The following is a 24,801-nucleotide window of genomic DNA, read 5'->3' as shown; positions in this document are numbered from 1 at the left end:
TGGATACATAGAGATGCAGTGGTTAACCAGAATTGATTATTGATAAAGTTCTTTACGGAAACTTCCTTTTTTTTTTGGACTGCACCTGCAGCACGCAGAAGTTCCTGGACCAAGGATCGAACCTGCACCAGCCAAGCCAAGCCACAGCACTGACAATGTCAGATGCCTAACCCACTGAGCCATCAGGGAACTCCTTTACTCTTATTTTAAGGTTGCTACTACTACGTATGTTTTAAATCTATTACAAGAGTGCTGGAACAAGAAAGGAAATCTGTTTCTTGCTCCCAGAAGTGACCTATAGACTCACGTTTCCTGTATTACCAACTGCAAAGGAGAACTACTTTTTCTTACATGGCCAACAGCCCTTACACTCCCAATTCCAAAACCTCCAAATTCCAAATGGGAACACTCTGACAAGCCTGATCACAGAAAAAATCCTTACCAGTTTCTGCCCAGACAGGACTTCCAGGAGAGCCAGCAGCTTCACACCATCTTTCATGTCTTCAAAAAGATCATCCACCACCATCGGGGGTTTCCGCTGCAAAATAAGATTTTAAAAAATGAGTAAATGCACAAAATGCTTCTCTCTCTCCCTGTCAGATATTTGCTACCCACTAGGTGAAATTTGATGAAAAATGCCAAATACCAAAATCCCTTCTTTGGGATTTTGATAGCTGCAAAAAGAAAAACAATCCTTTGGAGATAAACTTGATGTTCAAAAACTTCAAGAGGTTTAATGCTTGGGCTCTCACATATACAATCATATTTTTCTAGAAAGGAAGTTTTGACAAGAGTGGGCAGGGTGGGATAAGGGGAGGAAAAGAGGGTATTATCAGCATAAAAGATAAGACAGAGATCGATCTAAATAGGGACCAGAAGTCACCCCACATAGGCTGGACCACACACCCCCACTTAACCCCGAGGAAGCATGTTCCTGGGCTGAGTCAGGTGCCAAATTTCTATGAACATTCTCTCCAAGGTAACCTCGTTAGTGCAGTGACCTGCTGTGGGGGCACTGTGAGCACAGCCAGGATGGCAGATTGACGCTCCTGTGGGTTAGCTGGCTACCTCCGTTGTTTCGCAAGCTGGCAAATCCAGCACACGTTCTCCCAGTGTGGCATTGAACCCAAAGGAGGGGGAGGGAGTGGGATGGACTGGGAGTTTAGAGTTGGTAGACAGAAACTATTGCATTTGGAGTGGATAAGAAATGGGATCCTGCTGTATAGCACAGGGAACTGTATCTAGTCACTTGTGATGGAACTTGATGGAGGATAATGTGAGAAAAAAAATATATATATATGACTGGGTCACTTTGCTGTACAGCAAAAATTGATAGAACATTGTAAATCACCTATAATTTAAAAAAATTTTTAAAAATAAGCCCAGGAGTACAGACTGATCAGGGAAAATCTATTACCACCCCTGGAAAAATAAGTCAAAGTCCATTTTCAATTCATGGAAGGTCTTTGTGTGTGTGTGTGTGTGTGTGTGTGTGTGTGTGTGTGTGTGTGAAAGTCATTAATATATTTAATATATAGAGTTCCTGTTGCGGCTTAGCAGAATGAACCTGGCTAGAATCCATAAGGATGCAGGTTTGAACCCTGGCCTTGCTCAGGGGGTTAAAGACCCTGCATTTCTGTGAGTGTGGTGTAGGCTGCAGACATAGCTCAGATCTGGCATTGCTGTGGCTGTGGTACAGGCCAGCAGGTGCAGCTCCAATTTGACCCCTAGCCCTGGAAGTTTCATATGCTGCACCTGCAGCTGTAAAAAGGGCAAGGAGGGGGGACGGTTTATGAAACCTAGAATTAAGGCATCTCTTGGCTGAGAAGAAAGTAAAAAGGTGTTGATGCTAAAGTGGATGGTCAATGGAAGTCAGGTGCCCTGAGATTTTTCACGGAATATGAATTTTTAATAATTTATAAGCTGGTTCAAGCTCTGTAGTTTTCTGATCCTCACTGAGCATGTTAACGAGTTAAAGGTCTACTGCATTCCAGACTTTCAATTGTCTTTCTAACAAATAGAAAGGAAAGAAGGAAGGAGTTTTGTGTAGAGACAGTTAATCACCAAATGTGTTATTGAAATGGGCCTTTTTCTCTACCCACTGATATGACGCATTTATACTTCTCTTATGACTGCATGAATTATGGTCTCTGAATGGTACAATTCTAATTTTAAATGCATTTTTTTCCTCTTTATAAAATGAACAGCTGAATACATTTTGTTCTCATGCTGTGAAATACATGTTCAAAAATAAGTCTCCATTTTCAAGCATTCTCTTTTAAATTCCACTATTCACACTGCTTATTATTTTTGTAGCACAAATGTAATAGCAATTTTATATGCAAAGCATATAAATGAAATTATTCAGAATAAAATGAGCCTTTACAATGAAAAAATCTTCCAAGTGATAGGAATTAGAACTATTGTATTAGCTACATATAATCATTAAAATCACAACCGTCTATTTATCATTTAAAATGTCCATCTGTGTCCTAATAATATAAATACAGTGGAATACTGAGGGAAAAAGTTAATAACCATGTGATATTTTGTGTGAACAAACACAAATGAAGTTTTCCATATCTTGTGTTAACCTGAAAATGTATTGACAAATTGATACAAAGCAGGAAATTTTCATAAGATAATAAATATTCTGAGAAACTAGACACACCCTAAAACTGATCCTTTGTATCCATCCATCCATCCTGCCTTTAAACATACACAGGTCTCTGCCACTTGGAAGAACATTTCCCCTTGACCCCACTCTGCCCATCTGTATCCTCTCTTGCATCCCTACCTGTGCTCTATGTGCTGTCCCCCTCCAGCTGCTCCTGGAAGTGGTCCCAGATCAGCCCTGACCACTGGGCAATTCACAGCCCAACAACCCCTCTGCACTGGGCATTGTTGGAAGCAAACTCTCCCAAGCTGCTCTGCCCCAAACCTCTTTGATGAACCTGCCTGGTTCAAAGACCTCTTCTTTCTCTCTCTTCTTTCTTCCTAACTATGGTCATTTACCAAACTCAATCCCAACTCCTCTGTCGTCTACATAATTGTGTCTGGATAGATGAGACGCTTGAATCCTTCCTTCCAGGTAAGCGTCTCTCCTAAACATTGCTGAGCACATGGCAGGCACTCAACATATATTGTTGTCTGACTGATCAACTGAGTGAATGCAGTTTTTAAAAAAAAAGAATATTTCAGGCCCTGTGCTCATATTAGTGGTTCTTAAAATGTAGCATATACATGATGGGTAAAGAGAAACGTTCTCCAGGTTCTGGACAATCATAGACTGCAAGACAACGCATAGAAGCATCTGGTTTCCGAATGTGTTGTTCACAGTAGAAACTCACATAAAACGTGCAGAAGGAATGAATAAAGTTTCTAGACTGTGCCTGGAAAAAAACGACTAGCTAGTTTTTTTTTGTTTGTTTGTTTGTTTTTTTCAGGAACATACATACTTAGAATAGCCTCACTTTCCTCTTTTCCCATTTAGCAAATTCTTGGTCAGTTTTTATGATTCAACTCTTACATAATCTTTTCCAGTTTTCCAACTAGAGTTAAGTAACTTCTTTTGTCTTAAGTGCATTGTTCAGATTATAATGGTCACACTGCGTTATAGTAAGTTATTTACAAATTTGTGTCTCCAGGAATTCAGATAATGGAACTTCTGAAGGACAAAGAAGAAGTTGGGTATATCTCTATGTAAAGAATCCCAGGTACAGTGCTCAGCACTAGTTGGCAGTAAACATGCAGATATCTCAACAGAGATATGTGATGCTTTTGTGAAAATAACTTTTGGAATCTTAGAGACATATACACAAATAAGGGCATGATGCAAAAATGTCTCTTTTACAGGAAATATGAGTTGCTTCTGAAAATTTTTTCAGTAATATCTTCCTGCAGAAAGCAGAGACGTAGTGTGATGGCTATTAGCAGACTAGAAATTAGGGGAAAATACTTTTCTTTAAAATAAAAAATGTTTATGTCAGCTTAATTCATAAGAGGCAGCAATTACATTTTCAACACATGAATGATAGAACCTCGCATTACGTAATCAATTCTTTACTTAAGACCTTAAGCCATAAAAGAGGGAGAAAATAATCCTCGGGCCAACTTTACTGCCAAGAGCTAGCAAAAGTGAGTACTAGAGAATGATCTTTATATTTCTACAAGCTCTATCCCAATTGTACACAATGTAAACATGGTGTAAAACCAACAAAACATTTTTATTTATCAAAAATTACTCCAGAATAAAAAAGTTCTAGTAATTACTGCACAAGCATTTCTATCCCATTTTATATAAAGTCCTGTTTACATCTAGCAAGTGGTCGACTAGAAGGGACCTTTACTATTGCAACAGCATCATACCTATTTTTTGAACCAATATTTTTAGAAAACCTTTCAGCTAAATGCTTCTCTGGTCAGATATATAAATACTCAGAGCATCAATCTGATTACTTCAGTAGGATTCAGGTCACGGTGCTGGAGGCGAAAAGGAAGAGTTAGAAATAAGGGTAATTCATTGGAGCCTGACTTCATGGAAAATAAAGATAATGTGGTTTGCTCTGATGGCTTGAAAAATTGTAGTTTCAAGCACTAGACAGAAATCTATCAGGCACTTTTTAAGACCACAGTTAACTATTTTGTATTAAGATAAAATAATGATAAGCCCTTTTTTGTACAGTATTTGGAAAATTTATATTCTTGGCCTTGTCAATCACACTTAAATATTTTATAGATAGTCATGCTGAATCTGGGTGGCTCAAAGAATGAAATGTTCTCCCTGGGAGAGGGAGGAGGGGGAGGGAGAAAACAGAAGAGAAAGAGGTACTTGGCTTCTGCAGCCACTCCCTTCTAGAAGCTCTCTGCAAACGAGGTTTAAGCCCTAATTCTGACTGTCAGAGGACTGCTTGGTATAAAAGTCTTCAGAAAGTCAAGGAAAATGCACACAGCTCTGTGTGTGACTACACCCTTTCATGGTTAGCTCATGAGCGGAAGAGACCTAAGTATTTTCCCTAACTTTTTCTGCCCCATTTATTTTTTCAGCTCCTTGAAGGTCATGTCATGAGATTATTCTCTTTATCTTAGGACTTAAAGGAGATTGAATGTTTCTCCTTGAACTTTATGAAATCTGAGAAAGCACAGATATCTTTGATATAATTTTTACTGACCATTTCCTGTACTTGGGAAAATAATAATCTATGCTGTGACACAGTGCGTGTGTGTGTCTGAATAACTTGTGTCCCTTTACTAGTTTATAAGGACCATACCTCCTCCACCATCTACTTTGGTATTTTAATTCACATAAGGATGACCATGTTTGCTACGCCACATGTTGAGTTTGTGTCCCTATAAACAATTACATCATGCAGCAGAAAAGGATTAAGAGAATAATTTTGATGAAAAATGATATCTGACATAACTATTTGGCATGAAATGAAAATGTAAGCAATTCTTATATTTTAAAACTATATGGAAATGATAATAGCCATTATGACAGGTGTGAGGTGATATCTCATTGTGCTTTTGATTTGCATTTCCCTAATGATTAGCAATACTGAGCATCTCTTCATGGGCCTATCGGTATGTCTCGTTTGGGAAAATGCCTATTCAGATTTTTCAATTAGGCTGTTTTTTTTTTTTGATATCGAGTTGGATGAGTTCTTTGTATATTCTGTATATTAACCCCTTATCAGATATGTCATTTCAAATATCTTCTCCCATTTGGTAGGTAGCTTTTTCAGTTTGTTGGTAGCTTCCTTTACTGTTCAAAAGCTTTTTAGTTTGCAGTTCCATTTTTAAAAAATTTTTTTCTCTTGTTTCCCTTGCTTGAGAAGACCTATCCAAAAAAAAAAAAAAAAAAAACCTAAGACTGATGTCAAAGAGCATACTGTTTGTGTTTTCTTCTAGAAGTTTTATAGTTTGAAGCCTTACATTTAAGTCTTTGATCCATTTTGGATTTATTTTTGTTTATGGTATGAGAAAGTAGTCCAGTTTGACTCTTTTGCATGCAGCTGTCCAGTTTTCCCAGCATCATTTGTTGAAGTGGCTGTCTTTTCCTCATTGTATATCCTGTCTTCCTTTATCATAGGTGAATTATCCATATAAATTTGGGTTCATTTGTGGGCTCTCTATTCTTTTCTTTTAATCTACGTGTCTGTTTTTACACCAATACCATATGGTTTGGGTTTTGTAGTTCTGTCACACAGTTTGAAATAAGGAGTACGATGCCTTCAGCTTTATTCTTCTTCCTTAGGATTATCTGGGCTATGTGGGGTCTTTGGCATTTTCACACAAAATTTAAAACTATTTTTTTCTGGAGTTCCCATCATGGCTCAGTGGTTAACAAACCTGACTAGCATCTATGAGGATGAAGGTTCGCTCCCCAGTCTAACTCAGTGGTAACCCAGTGGTTACCCAGCTCAGGATCTGGCGTTGCTGTGAGCTGTGGTATAGATTGCAGATGTGGCTCAGATCCCACGTTGCTGTGGCTCTGGCGTAAGCCAGTGGCTATAATTCCAATTGGACCCCTAGCCTGGGAACCTCCATATGCTGCAAGCATGGCCCCAAAAGACAAAAAGACCAAAAAACAATTATTTGTTCTAGTTTGTGCCCATCAACAGATGAATGGATAAAGAAAATATTTTATATATATATGTGTATATATAATATTCCATTATATATATATATATATATATGTATCTAGATAACATTCCATTATGTGTGTGTGTGTGTGTGTGTGTGTGTGTGTGTAATGGAATATCGCTCAGCCATAAAAAAGAATAAAATCTTGCCATTTAAGGCAACATGGATGAACCAATTTTAGGACCTGGAAGACACTATCCTGAATGAAATAAGTCAGAGAGAGAAAGACACTTATGATTTCACCTATGAGCAAAATCTCAAAAACCAAAACAAATAAACAAAATAAAACAGAAATAGACTCACATATACAAAGAACAGATTGGATGTTGCCATAGGTGAGGGGGTTGTTGGGAGGAGAAAAATAGGTGACGGAGATTAAGAGGCACAAACTTCCAGTTGCAAAATAAATGAGTCATGGGTATGACACGTACAATGTGAGGAGCAGAGTCCATAATCATGTGGTACCTTTCTTTATGGTGACAGATCGTAAGTAGGTTTATCATCGTGATCATTTTTGAAATGTATAAAAATTTGGAATCAGTATGTGTGTATCAGAAACTAACAATGCTCTAGGTCATTATACTTCAAAAGTAAACAAACAAACAAACTCAGAAAAAGAGGTCAGATTTGTGGTTACCAGAGGTGGGGGTAGAGGGAGGGAAAATTGGATGAAAATGGTCAAAAGGTGCAAACTTGCAGTTAAAAGATAAATAAGTACTAGAAATGTAATATACAAAACAATAAGTACAGTTAACACTGCTGTATGTTATTTATGAAAGTGGTTAAGAGAGTAAATCCTAAGAGTTCTCATTACAAGAAAAACATATTTTTCTATTTCTTGAATTTTGTATCTATAGGAGATGAGAGATGTTCACTAAACTTACTGTGGTAATCATTTCATGATGTGCATAAGTTAAGACATTATGCTTCACACCTCACACTTATACAGTGCTGCATGTCAATTATATCTCAATAAAACTGGAAGAAAATAAATAATAAAGTGAATAAACTATATAGAAATGAAAAACGTTGGGGCATAAAGTAAATAGGACAATGCAGTCACTATTACACACGACATGTCTGAATTTCAATAGGTACTAGATGTTTCTGTGGCTTATATATTTATATATTATGTATAATTTAGTAGGTGTTTTAATAGAAATGAAAGGAAGAAGGAAAGAAGGAGAATAAGAAGGGTAGGAAATAATAAGATATTGTTGAACATCTGAATGTGTTGAGCACTAGGCTCAGGGATTATACCTGTTACCTCACCTAATACACTTAACCACCATATGGGAGTATCATCTCCTCTTGAAAATCAAGGAATCTGTATCTCAGAGAAGTTAAACCCCTGGCTTAGACCACACTCCTACTAAGTGACTAGGTTTGAGCCCAGGTTTATTATACTTTAAGTTACCTTGTTAGGCAGAAAACTTAATATGTTAGCCATAAAAAATAACAAACAAAATAATGCCATTTGCAGTAACATGGCATTCAACTGGCAACTAGAGATTCTCAAACTAAGTGAAATAAGTCAGAAAGAGACAGACAAATACTATAGGATACAATTTATATGTGGAATCTAAAATATGGCACAAATGAACCTATCTACGGAACAGAAACATACTTATAGACATAGAGAACAGACTTTTGGTTGCCAAGAGAGGAGTGACAGGGAGTGGGATGGACTGGGAGTTTGGAGTTAGTAGATGCAAACTATTACATTTAGAATGGATGGCCAGTGAAGTCCTATTGTATAGCATATCCAATCTCTTGTGAACATGATGCAAGATAATATTTATATGTGTATAAATATATGATTGGGTCACTGTGCTGGATAACAGACATCGATACATTATAAATCAACTATACTTTAATAGAAATTTTTTTTAAAAAAAGCTTAGTATAAAAATATGGGTGTTGACATTATTTTCTCTGGATACTACACAATCCTATCAATGTGATTTTTCTATAATGTCAATATGGAAATTATTAACTGATCAGCTAAAGCACCAGTCACCCTATTATGGACAAAATACTTATTAATAAAAAGCCACTTTTATATGGATAGATACAACAAAGACTAAAAATAATAGAAAGATATAAGAAAGACTATAAAGTAATAATAGAAGCAACATGTATATAGACATAAATAAGCCCAACTCGCACATGTTCCCCAGTGGCCATGTCTGTGTCACACCATCATTTTTTGTTACCTGAGTGACCTGAGCTGGGCCCATCATATTCTCTGCCTGCATCCAGAAGATGGCTGGAGTCTAGTTGTCACATAGCAATAACCCAAGGACAAGTGACATCAGGTCCTGCTGCTGAGGCTCCAAGAGCCACTCTGCCTTTGTCTCCCTCATGACTGGGTTAGTCTGTACTGGGCATCTCCAAGACATTCCTTAGCTTGAGGACTTACTAGATGGACTCACAGGACTCAGAAGAGTTACTAGACTCATGGTTACAGCTTATTACAACAAAAGGACATGGATTCAAATGAGCAAAGGGAAAAAGCACAGTGATTGAAGTCCAGGAGGAACCGTGTGTGACCTTCCAGAGCTGAGCAACTTGTTCCCCTGCAGTGGAAGGGTGCGGGGGGACATGCTTAAGTGTACCAGCAATGCTGTTTGATGATGCATGTGAAGTGTGGCCAACCTGTGGAGCATACCTGAGCGTTGGTGCCAGGACTGTATTTGGAACCTGACATGTAAGTGTGTGGTGCTTGTAGAAATGACCTCAGCTACTCAGTCTCCAGTCTTCCCTGTCCCTACTCCCAGCAAAAACAGGTGTTCACCGCAACTCACTATGAGTAATAGATTTTATCAAGTAGTACATCATGGTCTCAAGCCTCAGGCATACAAAACACTCTTATCAGGCAGAACATTCCAAGTGCCCAGTTCCAGGAGCCAGTCAAGGACCATTTTTAAAGGCAGGTTTTATTTGGAATGTGCAGGCACCTTGTATTTTTTAAGATCTCTCACTTCTTAGTTAAATCATTTACCATCAACTTATTCACTTGCAACAAAATAAAGCACAATTGACATGTGTGCCTGTTTTGTTAGTGCTTTGTAAACACTCTCCTGAGTGTAACAATTTACACTTCAGTGCCTTCCCACTCCATGATGATAGTCACAGAAGTGACCAGAAATAAATTTGTTCTTTGTTGATGAGAGTGTGCACTTTCAGGGGATCTGACTATAATTGATATGAGAAGATGTTTTATAACCTTTTGATAAATTGATAACAGTAAATGAGGAAGGTATAAACAGTTGAGTATTACTGATAAACAATTAAACACATGGAAGGAAGGAAAGGGGAAAAGAAGAAGGGAGGAAGGATAGAAGGGAGGAAAGGAGGAAAGGAAAAATAATAAAGAGAAGGAAAGAAAGAGAAAGAAAGAAATAGAGAGAGAGAAAGAAAGAAAGAGAGAAAGAAAGAAAGAAAGAAAGAAAGAAAGAAAGAAAGAAAGAAAGAAAGAAAGAAAGAAAGAAAGAAAGAAAGGGAGAAAGAAAAAGAGAAAGTCATTTTGCATGGACAAATGTATGCCTATATATCCAAAATTATAAAATGTTAATGAACTAAAATTATTTTTAGCATTTTAAACTTTGCATTAATTGGGCAATCACATGCACATAAATTAAGGAAAAATAAGCTCGGAGTGCTTGATTAAAATCAGTGATGTGGAAGATTACAAACCTACCTTGAAACATTACGAGCACATCATGGCTTTATCAGCAGATATCTACAGATCTGCAAGAATCTTAGAATCCCTTACTGACAAGTATCACACAACAAATCAAAGAGATTTGCAGCATGAAGGGTTTAGTCTTCTAGGGCTAAACAACCTCTCTCATGCCACGACCAACCCAGGTCCTCATTTACCATTATTACTTTTAGTCTCAGAATATTTGGGCAATTTTTTTTTTTTTACTAAGTGCTTTTTCCTCTTGGGGAAAGAGCTCTTAAAACATTTTATAATACAAAAATTATAGCATTTTACTTTATTTTTTATTACGTCTTTTCTTCCCTCTTCTTTTCTCTTCTTTTCTTTAAGGCTGCACCTGCAGCATATGGAAATTCCCAGGCTAGGGGTTGAATAGGAGCTGCAGCAGCCGGTCTACATGACAGCCACAGCCACGCCAGTTCTGAGCTGCATCTGTGACCTATGCCATAGCTTGCAGCAACGCCGGATCCTTAACCCACTGAGTGAGGTCAGGGATTGAACCTGCCTCAATGTAGACACTATGTCAGGTTCTTATCCAGCTGAGTCACTTCATATTTTATTTTAAATTATTAAATACATATCCTACAGTTTAAAATTTGTGATTTCTGGATACCCAGTGATACCAGTAAAACTGAACTGAAAAAGGCCTGAGGGAGGAGCCCATGGCACAGAGATTGCTTTATTTCAGTTGAGACACACACACTGTCAAGGATAGTTAGACTGAAAAGGAGCTAATAATGGCCCAAGATATTTCCTCAGATGGCCTTCTGTATAGTATATAAACAGGTCCCAAGACAAAGGCTGGATGTCAAGGTGTATTGTGTGTACCCTGAAACATCTGTACAGACAATGGCCCCTCACTTCTAGAACCAGCCTCATCACTCCCTCCTGGGCTTTATATGAGTTTCAAGTAGGAGATAGTTCATAAGCTAAGAGACAGGGGATGGGGAAAAGCCCATCCTAGAACCACTATAGAGTGTTCTCATGCTTTGATGGTTATTTGATGGGCAGGAACAGCAGGCCTAATAACAGGAACCAAGAGGAGAGTGGAGGGGAAGCAAGGTTGACCAGCAGCTGTGGAGCAAGTTATTCCAATATTTGGCAAGCAGCCCATTGTACTAAACAGTCTAAAAATGCCAAGGTTGCTAAACTAGATCAATAAAATCATGATCATAGCCACTGACAGGTGCCAGATAAAATTAACTCAATGTCTAAAAGGTTCTATCATCTTATTCAGAAAACCTACTGAGACATTACCATCTCCAGAGACAAAGCAAAGTAATTTTTTAAATGTTATGTATAATCTGTTTCTCCTTCACTCCCTTTATGAAAGCACTATTGTGACGATTTTCCACCTCTGCTTGGCAAAAGTGAGAAGATAGTTTCCATTCTTTTCTGTTTCCTATGACAGAGAGCATAACCATTTCCATTTCCTTAATTATTTAATTCAATTCAGAATAAATATACCAAAGGCAATAATTGCCCTCCAGCCCAGCTTTAAATCTACTTGAAAAATCTGTTCCCACATAATAATTTTTTTCCACTATATAATTTAGAAGAAGCACACTCCTCCAGTTACATGTTTTATTCAGTACAAAGCTGGAGCTATCCTCCCCCCCCCTTTTTTTTTATTAAAGTATAGTTGACTTACAATGTTTCTTCAATTTCTATTGTACAGCAAAGTGACCCAATCACATACAGTTCCCTGTGCTATAAAGTAGGAGTGCATTGCCGATCCACTCCAAATGTTACAGTTTGCATCCACTAACCCACTTCCTACCCCACCCCCCGACCCCAGGAACCACAAGTCTGCTCTTCATGTCTGTAATCTATTTCTATTTTGTGGATAGGATCATCTGTGCCATATTTTAGATCTGCAGACAATATCACAAAGCTAAAGTTATCAAAACAATATGGTACTGGCACAAAAACAGAAATACAGCTCAATGGAACACTAACACCATACACAAAAATAAACTCAAAAATAAACTCAAAATAAAATAAAGACCTAACTATAAGGCCAGATACTATAAAATCCCTAGAAGCAAACAGGCAGAACACACAAATCTAGCCATTTCTCACCACCTCCACTGCTACAAACTTGATCTTGATCCAAGCCACGCATCTCTTGCCTGGATGACTCAATAATCTCCTACTTTATCTCCCTCCTTTGGCCCATGTCCCTTTTCAGTCTGTTTTCAACAGAACAGCTGATTTTCATCCTCTTCTGTCCATTTCCCCCACTGGGATATAAGCACCATAATGCAGGGCTTGCTTTTTCTATTTCAGTCCATACTATACTCTCAATATCTAACATCTTGTCAAGAATACAAAAAACACTCTAAAATATTTATTGAATGAACGTATGACTAAACCAAATATATTTCTAAAAGAGGGAACTCTGACAAATATTATCAAAATGTTCAGTAATCTGCATAAACTTTGCTATACCTGCATCTGTTATTGATGCATGAATACATCCTATTAATACATTAATAAATGCTATCCACTTTGAAATGATGATTTTCCTTATAATATTTGAGTTGCATATTTGGGAATAACTAGTTTATCAGTATGCTTAGGATTGTTGAACTGGTTTTAGAAAATCAACTAAAGAATGGTTTCTGGGTGTATTATTACATTTACTTTTTCCTCTTCATCTCCTCATCTTAGTTCATTAAAAGTCCCACCAAAGTGTGTATAAGGAAACAGATGGAATGAAATTTCAATTCTGAAAGTGTTTTCCTGTTATCTTTTTGCACCATTGATGGAACGACAACTCAAGAAGAAAGAACAAAAGCAGCCACCAAAGTGATATTTTATGACTGAGAAGATGTCAATCAAGTCATTATTAGTGTGGATTATTTAAAAAAAAACATGGAAAATCAAAAGTGTTCCTTTTAAAGGAGTATATGAATCTGACTTGGCTTTAAAACAAAATGTGCTTTTAATAGGGCCTGTTGTGGGCTGAATTATATGCTCCCCTCAAGTCACTTGGAAGTTTTAATCTCTAATACCTCAAGATGTGCTCTTATTTGGAAATATAATCTTTAGAGAAGCAATCAAGTTAAAATAAGGTCAAGGGGTGAGTCCTAATCCAATATGACCAGGGTCCTTATATAAAGAGGAAATTCGGACACAGTCTCAGATAAGCACAGAGGTAGGGATTGGACCAGTGCAGCTGCAAACCAAGGAACCTGATGTACTCCAGGGTAGCACAGAGGCTGGAAAGAGACCAAAAGGATTCTGCCCAGAGTCTCAGAGGAAGGTCTGGCTGCCTAGCCTTGAGGTCTCTGAGAGGACAAATTTCTCACCCTAACCCACCTGATCTTAGGGTGTACTTTGTTATGGCAGCCCCAGCAAACTAGTACTGAACGTAAATAACGTTTAATAGTGTTTTTTCTCAGCTCATCTAAAAAGTGAGGAGATGCTCATATTACACCCAGGGTCATCCCAAAGTCAGTATTTAAAATGTCAGAGTCTATCCTACTAAGCTCATTAGATCTAAAGCTGGCAGATGGAGAGAAGCTATTTATTGCATATTGAAAGAGAAGCTCCAAAGGACTTAGCACCAAGCCATATATTTATTTCAAAGCTAAATACCATGAAGACTGAATCAAAGGTATTTAACTACAAATACAACATTCTATGCCATTTGACGGATTTAGAGAAAATATGAAAGTACAATATTTGATAACAGAGTATAATCAATTTTATTTTAAAATAAATACATTTTAAACTGGGAAAGGATGTACATATTATTCATTGCCAATTTAAAAAAATAAATTTATCCTAACACGACTTTTTTTTTGCTCAGAAATGCAGGCTATTCTGATAGACCTAAAGAACATTCTGCCATCAGGTAGGAATCTTCTCAAATTCACGTCCACCCTCTCCGTCTTCCTCTCTCCCCATCCCAAGCTTAGGCACATCTACACCCATCCCTCCCTCCTCCTCTGGCCTCTGAGATGCAGAGCTGTCTCTCTTCTGGTACAGACCTCCACCTCCTCCTGGGCTCTTACTTTTTTCTCCCCACCCTACCTCCTCAGGAATCTTGTGTCTATTTTTAAGATGTCTTTCCCTTCTTTTTCAGCTTATCCTTGTCTACTAGTTCTTGAAAATTCCCTTCAACAGACATACACTTAAGAACCTCCTGTACTAAAACAGCTCTTACCAGATCCTATACTCTATTTCCTGAACATGAAATATATACTTAGGACCTAACATCCTCACCTCTCATTTACTCATCAGTTTGGTGGAGTTGGGTTTCTGCAAAGACTTGGCCACTCCCAGGGATGGCTAATGATCTCCTAATGGCCAAATCTAATGGGTTCATCTCTACCAAGTAATTTCTCTGTAACCAAGCTTATTAGCTTTTCCCCAAAGCCTCTTGTATTCTTTGTCATCATAAATGATCCTAATCATTGGCTCAAGGCAAAAATCTAAAGTGATTTGTGACCCCTCTCCCAAGATTCCAATTAATTAATCAGTTCTATCAAGTCTACCCCTACCCATTTTTCAATCTATATACTTTTTTCCATCCCCCAACCATTAATTTAGTCCAAATGATCCTCACCTCTCATCTGACTTATTGCAAGTTCACTCCATCTCCAATTTTCCTTGTTCCTGCTCTAATTTATGTGAGAGGGGTTTGGGGGGAAAGAGAGGGGAAGGGAGAGAGAGAGAAAGAGAGGGAGGGGGAGAGAGAGAGAGAGAGCGAGAGAGAAAGAAGGAAGGAAGGAAGGAGAAAGAAAGAAAGAAAGAAAGAAAGAAAGAAAGAAAGAAAGAAAGAAAGAAAGAAAGAAAGAAAGAAAGAAGGAAGGAAGGAAGGAAGAAGAAAGAAAGAAGAAAGAAAGAAAGAAAGAAAGAAAGAAAGAAAGAAAGAAAGAAAGAAAGAAAGAAAGAAAGAGAAAGAAAGAAAGAAAGAAAGAAAGAAGGAAGGAAGGAAGGAAGGAAGGAAGGAAGGAAGAAGAAAGAAAGAAGAAAGAAAGAAAGAAAGAAAGAAAGAAAGAAAGAAAGAAAGAAAGAAAGAAAGAGAGAGAGAGAGATGTTTAGCCCAGAGTGATCATTTCGTTTTCCTAAGATTCTTTCATGTCTCCCAGTGCCCATAACACAGCGTCCAAACCCTTCTAATGGCTGACCTTTGACCAATTCTCTGTTTTCTCTGTTGCCAACCTACTCCTGGGACCCACATTTTCCAGTAAGCTCCGAGCTTCCACCACTTCCTGTACCATACCCCGCTCTTTCTTGCTATCAACTCTTGGAAACATTAGTTCCTTCACCTATGCAACCCCAAGGCACTTTTCAGGCTCCAGCTCAAACGTTTCTTCCTCTAAAAGCCTATTCTGACGCCCCCCTTCAGGTTACTTGTGTGGTTGGCTGCATGTGCCCCGTGTTCCCTGACACCTGTATTTCCTGCTCACGGAATTTACCACACACGTCTCTGGGGCTGCTGTCTCTCCTGCTAGACGATCAGCTCCAGGATGGCATGGGATATATGTGTTTTCATTCCCCACTGCATCCACAACCCCTATAGCACATCACTGGGGTTGGAACGTATTTGCTACATGAATAGCTGAATACACAAATGAAACATGGGTGTACAAGGCAACAGTGAGTGCCAACTCAGGAGTCCTGGGATTTAAATCTGTTTTTTCCAACCACCCGTTAAGTAACTTTGAGCTTATTAATTAACCAGGCTCATCATCTACATGCTTATATTTGATCATTGCTGTGAGGATTAAATAAAATAAAAGGCAAAGTTGCCAAGGCACAGTAATCGGCACAGGATAAGAGTTCAAAAATCAGCAGCTTTGGAATTTAGATACTTTTTTTTTTTTTTTTTTTTTTTTTTTTTGTCTTTTTGCTATTTCTTTGGGCCGCTCCCGCGGCATATGGAGGTTCCCAGGCTAGGGGTCTAATTGGAGCTGTAGCTACTAGTCTACACCACAGCCACAGCAACACGGGATCCGAGCCGCGTCTGCAACCTACACCACAGCTCACGGCAACGCCGGATTGTTAACCCACTGAGCAAGGCCAGGGACCAAACCCGCAACCTCATGGTTCCTAGTCGGATACGTCAACCACTGCGCCATGACGGGAACTCCTAGATACATATTTAGCAATGAGTGATGACAGAACTGAATCAAGAGCTAACTCTGAAAAACTATTACTCAGAATCAATATTGGGCTAATGAGAAAACATACACTCCACCTTCTTCCATTGATAGAGCAAATAAAATAGAAAGAGGCAGTTTTCTTCCTAAAAAGGAAGAAAATTATAGGATCCATGTTTCCGTATGAAACCCCCTTCCTGAAAGGAATTATCAGATACATGAAATAAACGAAGCCCACTAATTTTTGTTACTTGCATTACATTATATTGACAATTTATGATTTGCAATGTTTGGCATAACTGCAGACACATGAAGAATTCCACTTGAAAATAAAGAAAATATTTTTAAAAACTGAAAATTATATACACAAGTTTGGATAATCTAAGAAAATTCTCATTTTTTTCCCTACTTTTAATAACATTTTTGTTTTAAGAAAAGCATATTTTTTAAACCAGATCATTTTCTTATTTGTAACTCATCTCTTCACACTGCTGTCAAAATATTTATAGAGAACAGTTACAAAAGAATGAAATGTCATCAGTAAGAGTTTGTTGTTTTGTTTAATTAGTAGTCGATAGTTTGCTTATTTGCAACTATTGAGCAAAGCAGACTAGAACAAATTAAAAATTTCCCATTAAAAAACCTTCCCCAAATTAATTTCCCTGAAGCCTTTTTTGAACATCTCCCAATGTACCCAAAATTGAATGACCTTAGGATAGAAGGATCAATTGTTTTCTTGCTTCTCAATTCAATATCCCAGCTCTTCAACTTGCCACAACCTATTATCAAACCTATTATACTTTGGAAATGGTTAATTTCCAAAGAAAATTTTGAGATACAATTTTTCTTCCAGTTTTTGAGCTATAATTGACAAAATTTTCTTTCTAAATAAAGTCTTTTAAATGATCCTTTAAAATAAAAGTTTTATTTATTTAGTTTAGTTTACTTAAAATCTTTAAAGAAGGCATTGCAGTAGCAAGATATTATCACAGAATTTAGGATAAGCTGGTTCATCATTTTAGTTTAAATCCATAGAATTTCACATGACTGGTGCAAAAGCTCTCAGACAATATAGATCCTGCAAAATATTTATAACTTGCATTCTAGAAAAAAATTGAAAAAAATTGTTTTCCCTTCCAAGTTAGCACTTTTTTCCTTTCTTGTTCTTAGTGATAAAATACCTTGGCATGCTATGCAGCATAAGTAATAGGAGAATTAAGACAAATATCTGATCACAAGCATAAAAATATTCTTGACCTGGGTCACTTCCTTACCCCTCTTGGTAGATGTCAACAGCAAGCTTTAGGAGGAACACACACCCACACACAACACCGAGGAATAAAATCCATTTTATTTCCTTTAAAGGGTTTTGTTATTAGATTATCTGAAGCAATTCCAAAGCACCGAGCTATGTACAACAGAACTGCCACACAAATAAACACTTGCTCTCAAAGAGGAGACAAGATCATCACCGACATCATGCCAGGACTGAGGTTTGGAAGAAATGCTCATGCACTTCAAAGCCAGACCTCAGGATAGACTTGGGGCCTAGCATGTACTGAAAACTTGTGTGCCCCCATAAGTCCATACACCGATGCTTTCACCCCCCATGTGACGGTATTTGGCTGTGGGACCTTTGAGAGATAACTAAGCTGAACGAGGTTGTAAAGTAAATGCCTTCATGATGGGATTTAAGGTTTAACTCTTCCTCACAAGAAGAGTGGAAGAAACCAGAGTTCCTTCTCTGCAGTGGGAGGACAGAGCCAGGCAGAGGACCTTTCCCAGGAACTGACTCAGTCAATGCCTTGATTTTGGTCTTCCAGCTTCCAGAACTTCAGAGATAAATGTTCCTTGTTTAAGCCACAGAGTCCATGGCATTTTGTGATAGCAGCCCAAGCTGACTAACACTAGCTCTAAGCTGGCTGGGTATTTACGGGACAAAGTAAACAAACACCAACACAAACAATATATATATATATATATATATAAAGAGACTCAATTTAATCCCACAAATTACAGAACCCTAGGTCCTTCCAAAGTTGACAGCAAGTATGGTTCTATCCCTTGGGGCAGACTGTTAGTTATAGGACAAACTACTGGCCTTGGTAATTTAATAAAGAAGAAGGAAGAGGAAAAGTTAGCTCAGGAATCTCTGGAAGATAAGGAAAGACCTTGAAACAGGTCAAGTTGCTTTTCTGTGGATTACTTTTTTTTTTTTTTTTTTTTAGGGAGGAACATTTTATTCTGGCTTTGGGCCTGCTCCATGACTGAAAAACAGTGGTTAGGGGAATTATCTGTGTGTTGCTAAAAAGCAAGCAGGAGCTGAAGACCAAAAATCTAAGAAGCCATTTTCATGAGACTTAGTGAAACTCTGAGCATAGCACATGCTTCTGTGAAGCCCAGGCGACTAAGGGGTGTGTGTGTGTGTGTGTGTGTGTGCGCGCGTGCGCGTGTGCCCAGGTGCTTCTAGTTCATGCCCAGGATGCTCAAATGATGGGCAGAATGTCTTTGGGAGCAAGTCTTCTCACAGGGGCGGCAGGAAACGTGACACAATGTCTTTGTCCACAGGCCAGATCAAAGATATGCAAATGACCTTGCTTCTGTTGCAGGTAACACATCATTATTCTCAGAAGTAAGTAAGTGAGCACCTTGCAATGGGGAGGGAAGTGTGTGCTCCCATTTAACTGTGGATGCATATGTAAACGTGACCTCAATGAGACTGGGGAGCCAGGGATGTAGAGGTCGCCTGTGTTTTTATAGAGAAAAGGTGCACATAGAGATAGAGGTGGAAATGGGGGTGAGGATAGGGCAGGGGCTTGAGATAGAGATGAAAAGGGGGCCGGGTGGAGGTGAGATGGGGGAGATGGATGGGAGAGATTGATGAGGTACAGGAATGGGAGAGGGATGGGAGGGAGAATGAGAATGAGAATGAAATTGGACCAGAATAGGGAACTTGAATGGGGATAAAGGTGGGCCAAGAATGGGGACAGGAGAGGGGGACAAAGAGGGAATCCTGCGATGGGCTGCTGAGACGGACGCAGACATAAACATCAACTCCATAGCTATCCTAAACTCTCGACTGTCAAAGCAGGGTAATGGGGTCAGATTTGATTTTAAAAATGTTTTCCAAATACGAATCAGTCAGAAAAGGAAGATGTTCTCCCTTGAAGCAGTGGGTCTGGGCTATGTTTGGCAAGACAGCATGAGGTCAGTATAAATAAGTTCTGGATAACAAAGGTGGGTATCACTGTTTGAGTTTTCAAGACCCAGGAAAGAAAAAAACAATAGCAAGGACATAGGAGAAAACAAAAGAACAAGAACAACAAAAAAATCTCTATCACAGTAAAGTTATAAGGGAGCAGCTATGAAGGTAACAATTTTCTGGGTCTTTAGAAATGATACCATCAATGCAAAAATATGTACAGTAGGGAACACAAGTGGACTTTAGATTCATGTCTGCATTAAAATCTCAGCAATGCCAATTACCATATATGAAGACATGCGCTAAAAAATGGCCTGTGTTAAGCACTTAGCAAAGGGCCAGAAATTAATCACTATTTTTCTCCATGTAATTTATGTCTATGCTATTCTAACAAAATAAGAAACGATAAAGACTCTTTGCCATTGCTGTTTTATTCATTAAGCACCTCTGCATGGTACTCAGTGCTCTGCTTAGAGCTATTAGGGTGCACAAAGAAACTTCAGGAATTAGCACGTGCCTTGAAGACGTTACAATACTTTGAGGAAGGGGAGATAGGCAACAGTCCAAAATGATTTAAGACACACTGAACTTCCCCTATGCTGCAGGTTCTAAAGAGGTGCTGAGATTTTTTTCAGATTCTACCAAACCAGAGACAGCAACAGTAGAGAAGGGGGGTGTGGCACTGGAGAAGGGGTGCAGGGGGAAACTGCTAACATCCTGGACCATTTGAGAGGACAGGTTCACTGTTTCACATGGGGTCAGAAATGACTTCATGAATGGGAGAGGTTTAGTGCTACGCATTAAAGGTAGGACTTAGATATTCAGACAGGAAATAGCAGGAGTGAGGTCGCAAAGCAGGACTGAAAAAAGAGAACAGAAAAGGATGCACATGGAGAGAGCCTATTCCGAGAGCCAGTTACCACATCAATATGTAAAGGATAAAGTGGTGATAAAAACAGATTAGAAAATAAGCTCTTGGCACCTAATCCCTCCACAAAGGCCCTTTGTATATTGTGTGCTGAGGCACACATTCTGATTTTAGCTGCTTTTTAAAAAATTCACTGTATAGATAAGTATATTTCAAGAATATGGCTTTCAGATTTTCTACAAAGATACTTAACCCCACCACAGAAATAAATATGAAAGTAATTATAAACTATTTTCACCAGTGAGATTGGAAAACACTACTAACTTTTAAAAAGTATTAACAGTGTAAGGAAATGGACATTCGCATAAGATCTTGGTATATATTAAAATTATAAACTTGTATATTTCTGGACTAGCCACCCACTTCTAGAAATTTATCCTAAGAAGGAAACTGCAAGGGTACAGGTATATATGCCCAAGGACTTTCACTGTGGCATTTTACATAACATTAACCAACTGGAAACCAACTAAATGATCATTGATAGGCAACTAGCTACTTTATTATTTGTAATATATAAATAATTTTATTACATTTATAATAATAAACTATTATACAGGCATCGGAATGACTGTGTGACTCTGTATCTAGTCACGTGGGAGGATGTGTTGAGTGAAACAGAGGCATAAAGAATAATATCCTCCTCCATGGAAGTTCCTGTCACGGCTGATCAGTAATGAGGCTGACTGGCATCCCTGAGGTTGCGGGTTCAATCCCTGGCCTCACTCAGTGGGTTAAGGATCCAGTGTTGCCATGAGCTGTGGTGTAGGTCGCAGATGAGGCTTGGCCCTCACGTTGCTGTGGCTCTGGCGTAGGCTGGCAGCTGCAGCTCCAATTCGACCCTTTGCCTGGGAACTCCCATATGCTACAGGTGTGGCCCTAAAAAGCAAAAAAGAAAGAAAAAAGAATAGTATCCTTCACCACAACTGTTTACCTGAAACTGTGTGTCCATGTGTGGTGATCAACGTGTTGGCTATGGTTGTATCACGATTGTGGGATTTACAAGGATATTTACTCTCATTACACTTTCTAAGAGGTTTAATATGGAAACTATTTACAACTAGCATGTAGCTTTTTAATAATATTAAAAAAAAAAACAACTCTATTTTCATTTGGGACGGCGGGGGGAGATGACAATTGTGTCGTGTCAGTAGGGGCCGGGCCAGTTGGCACTAGTCACAGCCTGGGAAAATGAGCCCCAAAGACATTCAGTGCCTTTCACAGGGCAGATTCTGGGTGCAGCCACTGGGCCAGAGAGTGTCCATCTTACCAAGTGGCTTTTGGAGAGAGAGTATAGGAGAGATAATTCCCCTTTATCCCGTATCTAGACACATTATTCTAGGCTTCTGCCTTTGCTGGACTGTGAGCTTCCCAAGGCCTGGGGAAGGATTTTACTAGCTTGTTTCCTGTCTTCAAAGCCTCATATAGACATACAGTCCGCAGTCAATTTGTATCATGGGGCTGAAAGAAGGTGCCAAGCTTTGTCTGTGTCTGAACTATAAAAAAGGCTTTGGATAAAGCTCTGAAACTAAAAGAAAAAAAAATTAAATTAAAAAAATAAAATTTTAAAAATAAATAAAAGGGCTATGGGGGGGGTACCTGATCAGAAACTGCTCCTAGGATTAAGCCCTGCACATATGCCCTGCACACTTTGGGCGCTGCCCTTGGCAAAGATGCTCTACTTGAATGCAGACAATTGTCCTATGATCTTCCTTTATTTTTACAGATGCAAAGTATTTTTTTTTTTTTGGTTCACATACTTTTTTGTCAGCATTGTAAGCGACTAATCTTATCGTAATGTAGCTACACGGGAATTAATAATATGTCAGTGTGTGTGTTCCACGTCATTACAAGGTCTGGATACACGGTCACCTGATACACCTGAATGTCAGTATGGATGATCCCAGAATCATCAGTCTTTACGGTGTCCTGCCATCTGGGTGATTTTCCTATAAAAGCACTTGAGAGGGGAGCCCAGACACTGTTACAATGTCCTCAGATAGAATTCTTGGTTCATGGCCGGCCACTCATTGCTCCTTTCTGTTCCGAGGAGAAACAAACAACAACAGGAGTCCCAGCCCACACCCGCCGTTTGGTATATGACACGTTAGCCCAGAGGAAAAACTGGATGGGATCTTTCAAGACTCAGGGAATGGACAGGACGTAACTGCTCTTGACTCTGGGTATCTGTTGATTTCTTCCCAGAAGCAACACTAGCAAATGCCACACTGAGGCGACAATAAACTGACAGGGCTCCAAGTGTCACTGACTAGTCATAGTGACAGGAGCCACAGCAGCATTCCTTTATATTGTGCATTTGATGATTTATTGGCTCAAACCAAATAATGGGAGAGTTTCCTTTACCTTGGCCAGATGAGAGTTGATCCATTTGGTAAAAGTACGTTTTTGTACGATCTCCTGTTCATCTAGAAGAAAAAAAATTATCAGGTGAGGTACCATGTCAGGAAGCTGTATCGTGAAAAAATTCATAGTTACACAACTCTAGAAATAATGATTATATTGTTTTATGTTAAAATTCATTTTATCAATTCTTATCTTGAAGGAAGAGTCAGTAAAACTCCAAATACATTAAGCATTTCAAGAGTTTCTTTAAAATTTTCAGTAGATGCTTTAAAATTTGCAGTAGGTTAGCTCTATAGTTATCTTCCTTCACTCACTAAAAGTTCTCTCAATAATTAAACCCCAATAAAGCTGTTTTTTTAAAAAGCCGACTGAGGCGTTCTCCAGCAGCTCAGTGAGCTAAGGATCCAGGGTTGTCATTGCCATGGTGCGGGTTCAGTTCCTGGCCAGGGCACTTCCACGTGCTGACAGTATGGCCAAAAAAATAAATAAATAAAAGTTCAGTGGGACCTAAGTTTTATGCTTGGCACAAAGGGAATGCAGAGAGATGAACAGGACACTGCCTACCAGGATAGGTCTAAAGGTAGGTATCTAGGAGACAACATAAACAGTACAGTCTTTGACAATGACTTTAGTAATATTTTTATGAGCATCCTCAAGCAAGGGAAACAAAGCAAAAATAAGCAAATGGGACTACGTCAAACTAAAAAGCCTTTGCACCGTGAAAGAAACTGTCAACAAATGAAAAGGTCACCTACTGAATGAGAGAAGGTATTTACAAAGATGTCTTTGATAAGAGATTAATATCCAAAATGTACAAAAAAAAACTCATATAAATCAGCTTTAAAAAAAAAACAACCTGATTGAAAAATGGATAGAGGATCTGAACAGACATTTTTCCAAAGAAGACATACAGATGGCCAATATTTATGTGAAAAGATGCTCAACATCACTAATCATCAGGAAAATGTAAATCAAACCCACAGTGAGATATCATCTCATACCTATTGGAATGGCAATTATCAAAAAGACAACAAATAGGAGTTCCCGCTGTGGCACAGTGGGTTAAGAATCTGACTGTATCAGCTCAGGTCTCTGCCAAGGTGCAGGTTCTATCCCTGGCCTCGTACAGTAGGTTAAAGAATCTGGTAGTTCCCATTGTGGTGCAGCAGAAACGAATACGACTTGTATCCATAAGGATGCAGGTTCGATCCCTGGCCTCACTCCATGGATCAGGGATCTGGCATTGCTGTGGTGTGGGTTGCAGATGCGGCTTGGATGCTGTGTTGCTGTGGCTGTGGCGGCTGGCATCTGCAGCTCTGATTTGGCCCCTAGCCTGGGAACTTCCATATGCCATGAGTATGGCCCTAAAAAAAAGCAAAAAAAAAAAAAAAAAAGAATCTGGCATTGCCTTAGCTGTGGCTCAGATTCAATACCTGGCCCAGTAACTTCCATATGCTGCGGGTGCAGCCATTAAAAAAAGAAAGAAAAAACAGCAACAGAGAATAAGTACTGGAGAAAATAACAAGGATGTGAAGAAAAGGAAAACCTCACGCGCTGTTGGCAGGAATGTAAATTGGTGCAGCTCCTATGAAAAACAATACGGATATTCCTTAAAAAATTAAAAAAATAAACTACCGTATGATCCAGCAATTTCACTTCTGGGTATTTAGGGAAAAAAAAAACTAATTAGAAAAGATATATGCAGCCCAAAGTTTACTGCAGCATTATTTACAATAGCCAAGATATGCAACCTAAGTGCTTATTAATAGATGAATGGATAAAGAAGATTTTATATATATATATATATACACTCACATAACAT

At 38.7% G+C, this 24,801-nt stretch overlaps 1 protein-coding gene across 25 annotated transcripts in view; it reads right to left on the bottom strand.

Annotated features, from left to right (window-relative positions):
* SYNE1 (spectrin repeat containing nuclear envelope protein 1) overlaps positions 1-24,801 on the bottom strand; it is a 486,694-nt gene that overhangs the window by 374,540 nt on the left and 87,353 nt on the right. For all 25 annotated transcript variants that reach the window (XR_014844515.1, XR_014844516.1, XR_014844517.1 and 22 more), the window contains exons 3-4: positions 22,980-23,041; positions 443-538 (exon numbers count right to left, since the gene is read on the bottom strand). Coding sequence is in view for 21 of the 25 variants with exons in the window: in XM_085023506.1 (XP_084879632.1) it covers positions 443-538; positions 22,980-23,041 (158 nt within the window). In the remaining 4 variants the exon portion in view is untranslated. The remainder of the gene's footprint in view (positions 1-442; positions 539-22,979; positions 23,042-24,801) is intronic.

Source organism: Sus scrofa, chromosome 1 (genome assembly GCF_054392235.1).
Source record: "Sus scrofa isolate SSC_HxYL_T2T_F1_AM1 chromosome 1, Sscrofa_HxYL_maternal_Yorkshire_Landrace_v2.0, whole genome shotgun sequence".
Classification (NCBI taxonomy): Eukaryota; Metazoa; Chordata; class Mammalia; order Artiodactyla; family Suidae; genus Sus; species Sus scrofa.
This window is presented reverse-complemented; position numbering and strand designations above follow the sequence as displayed.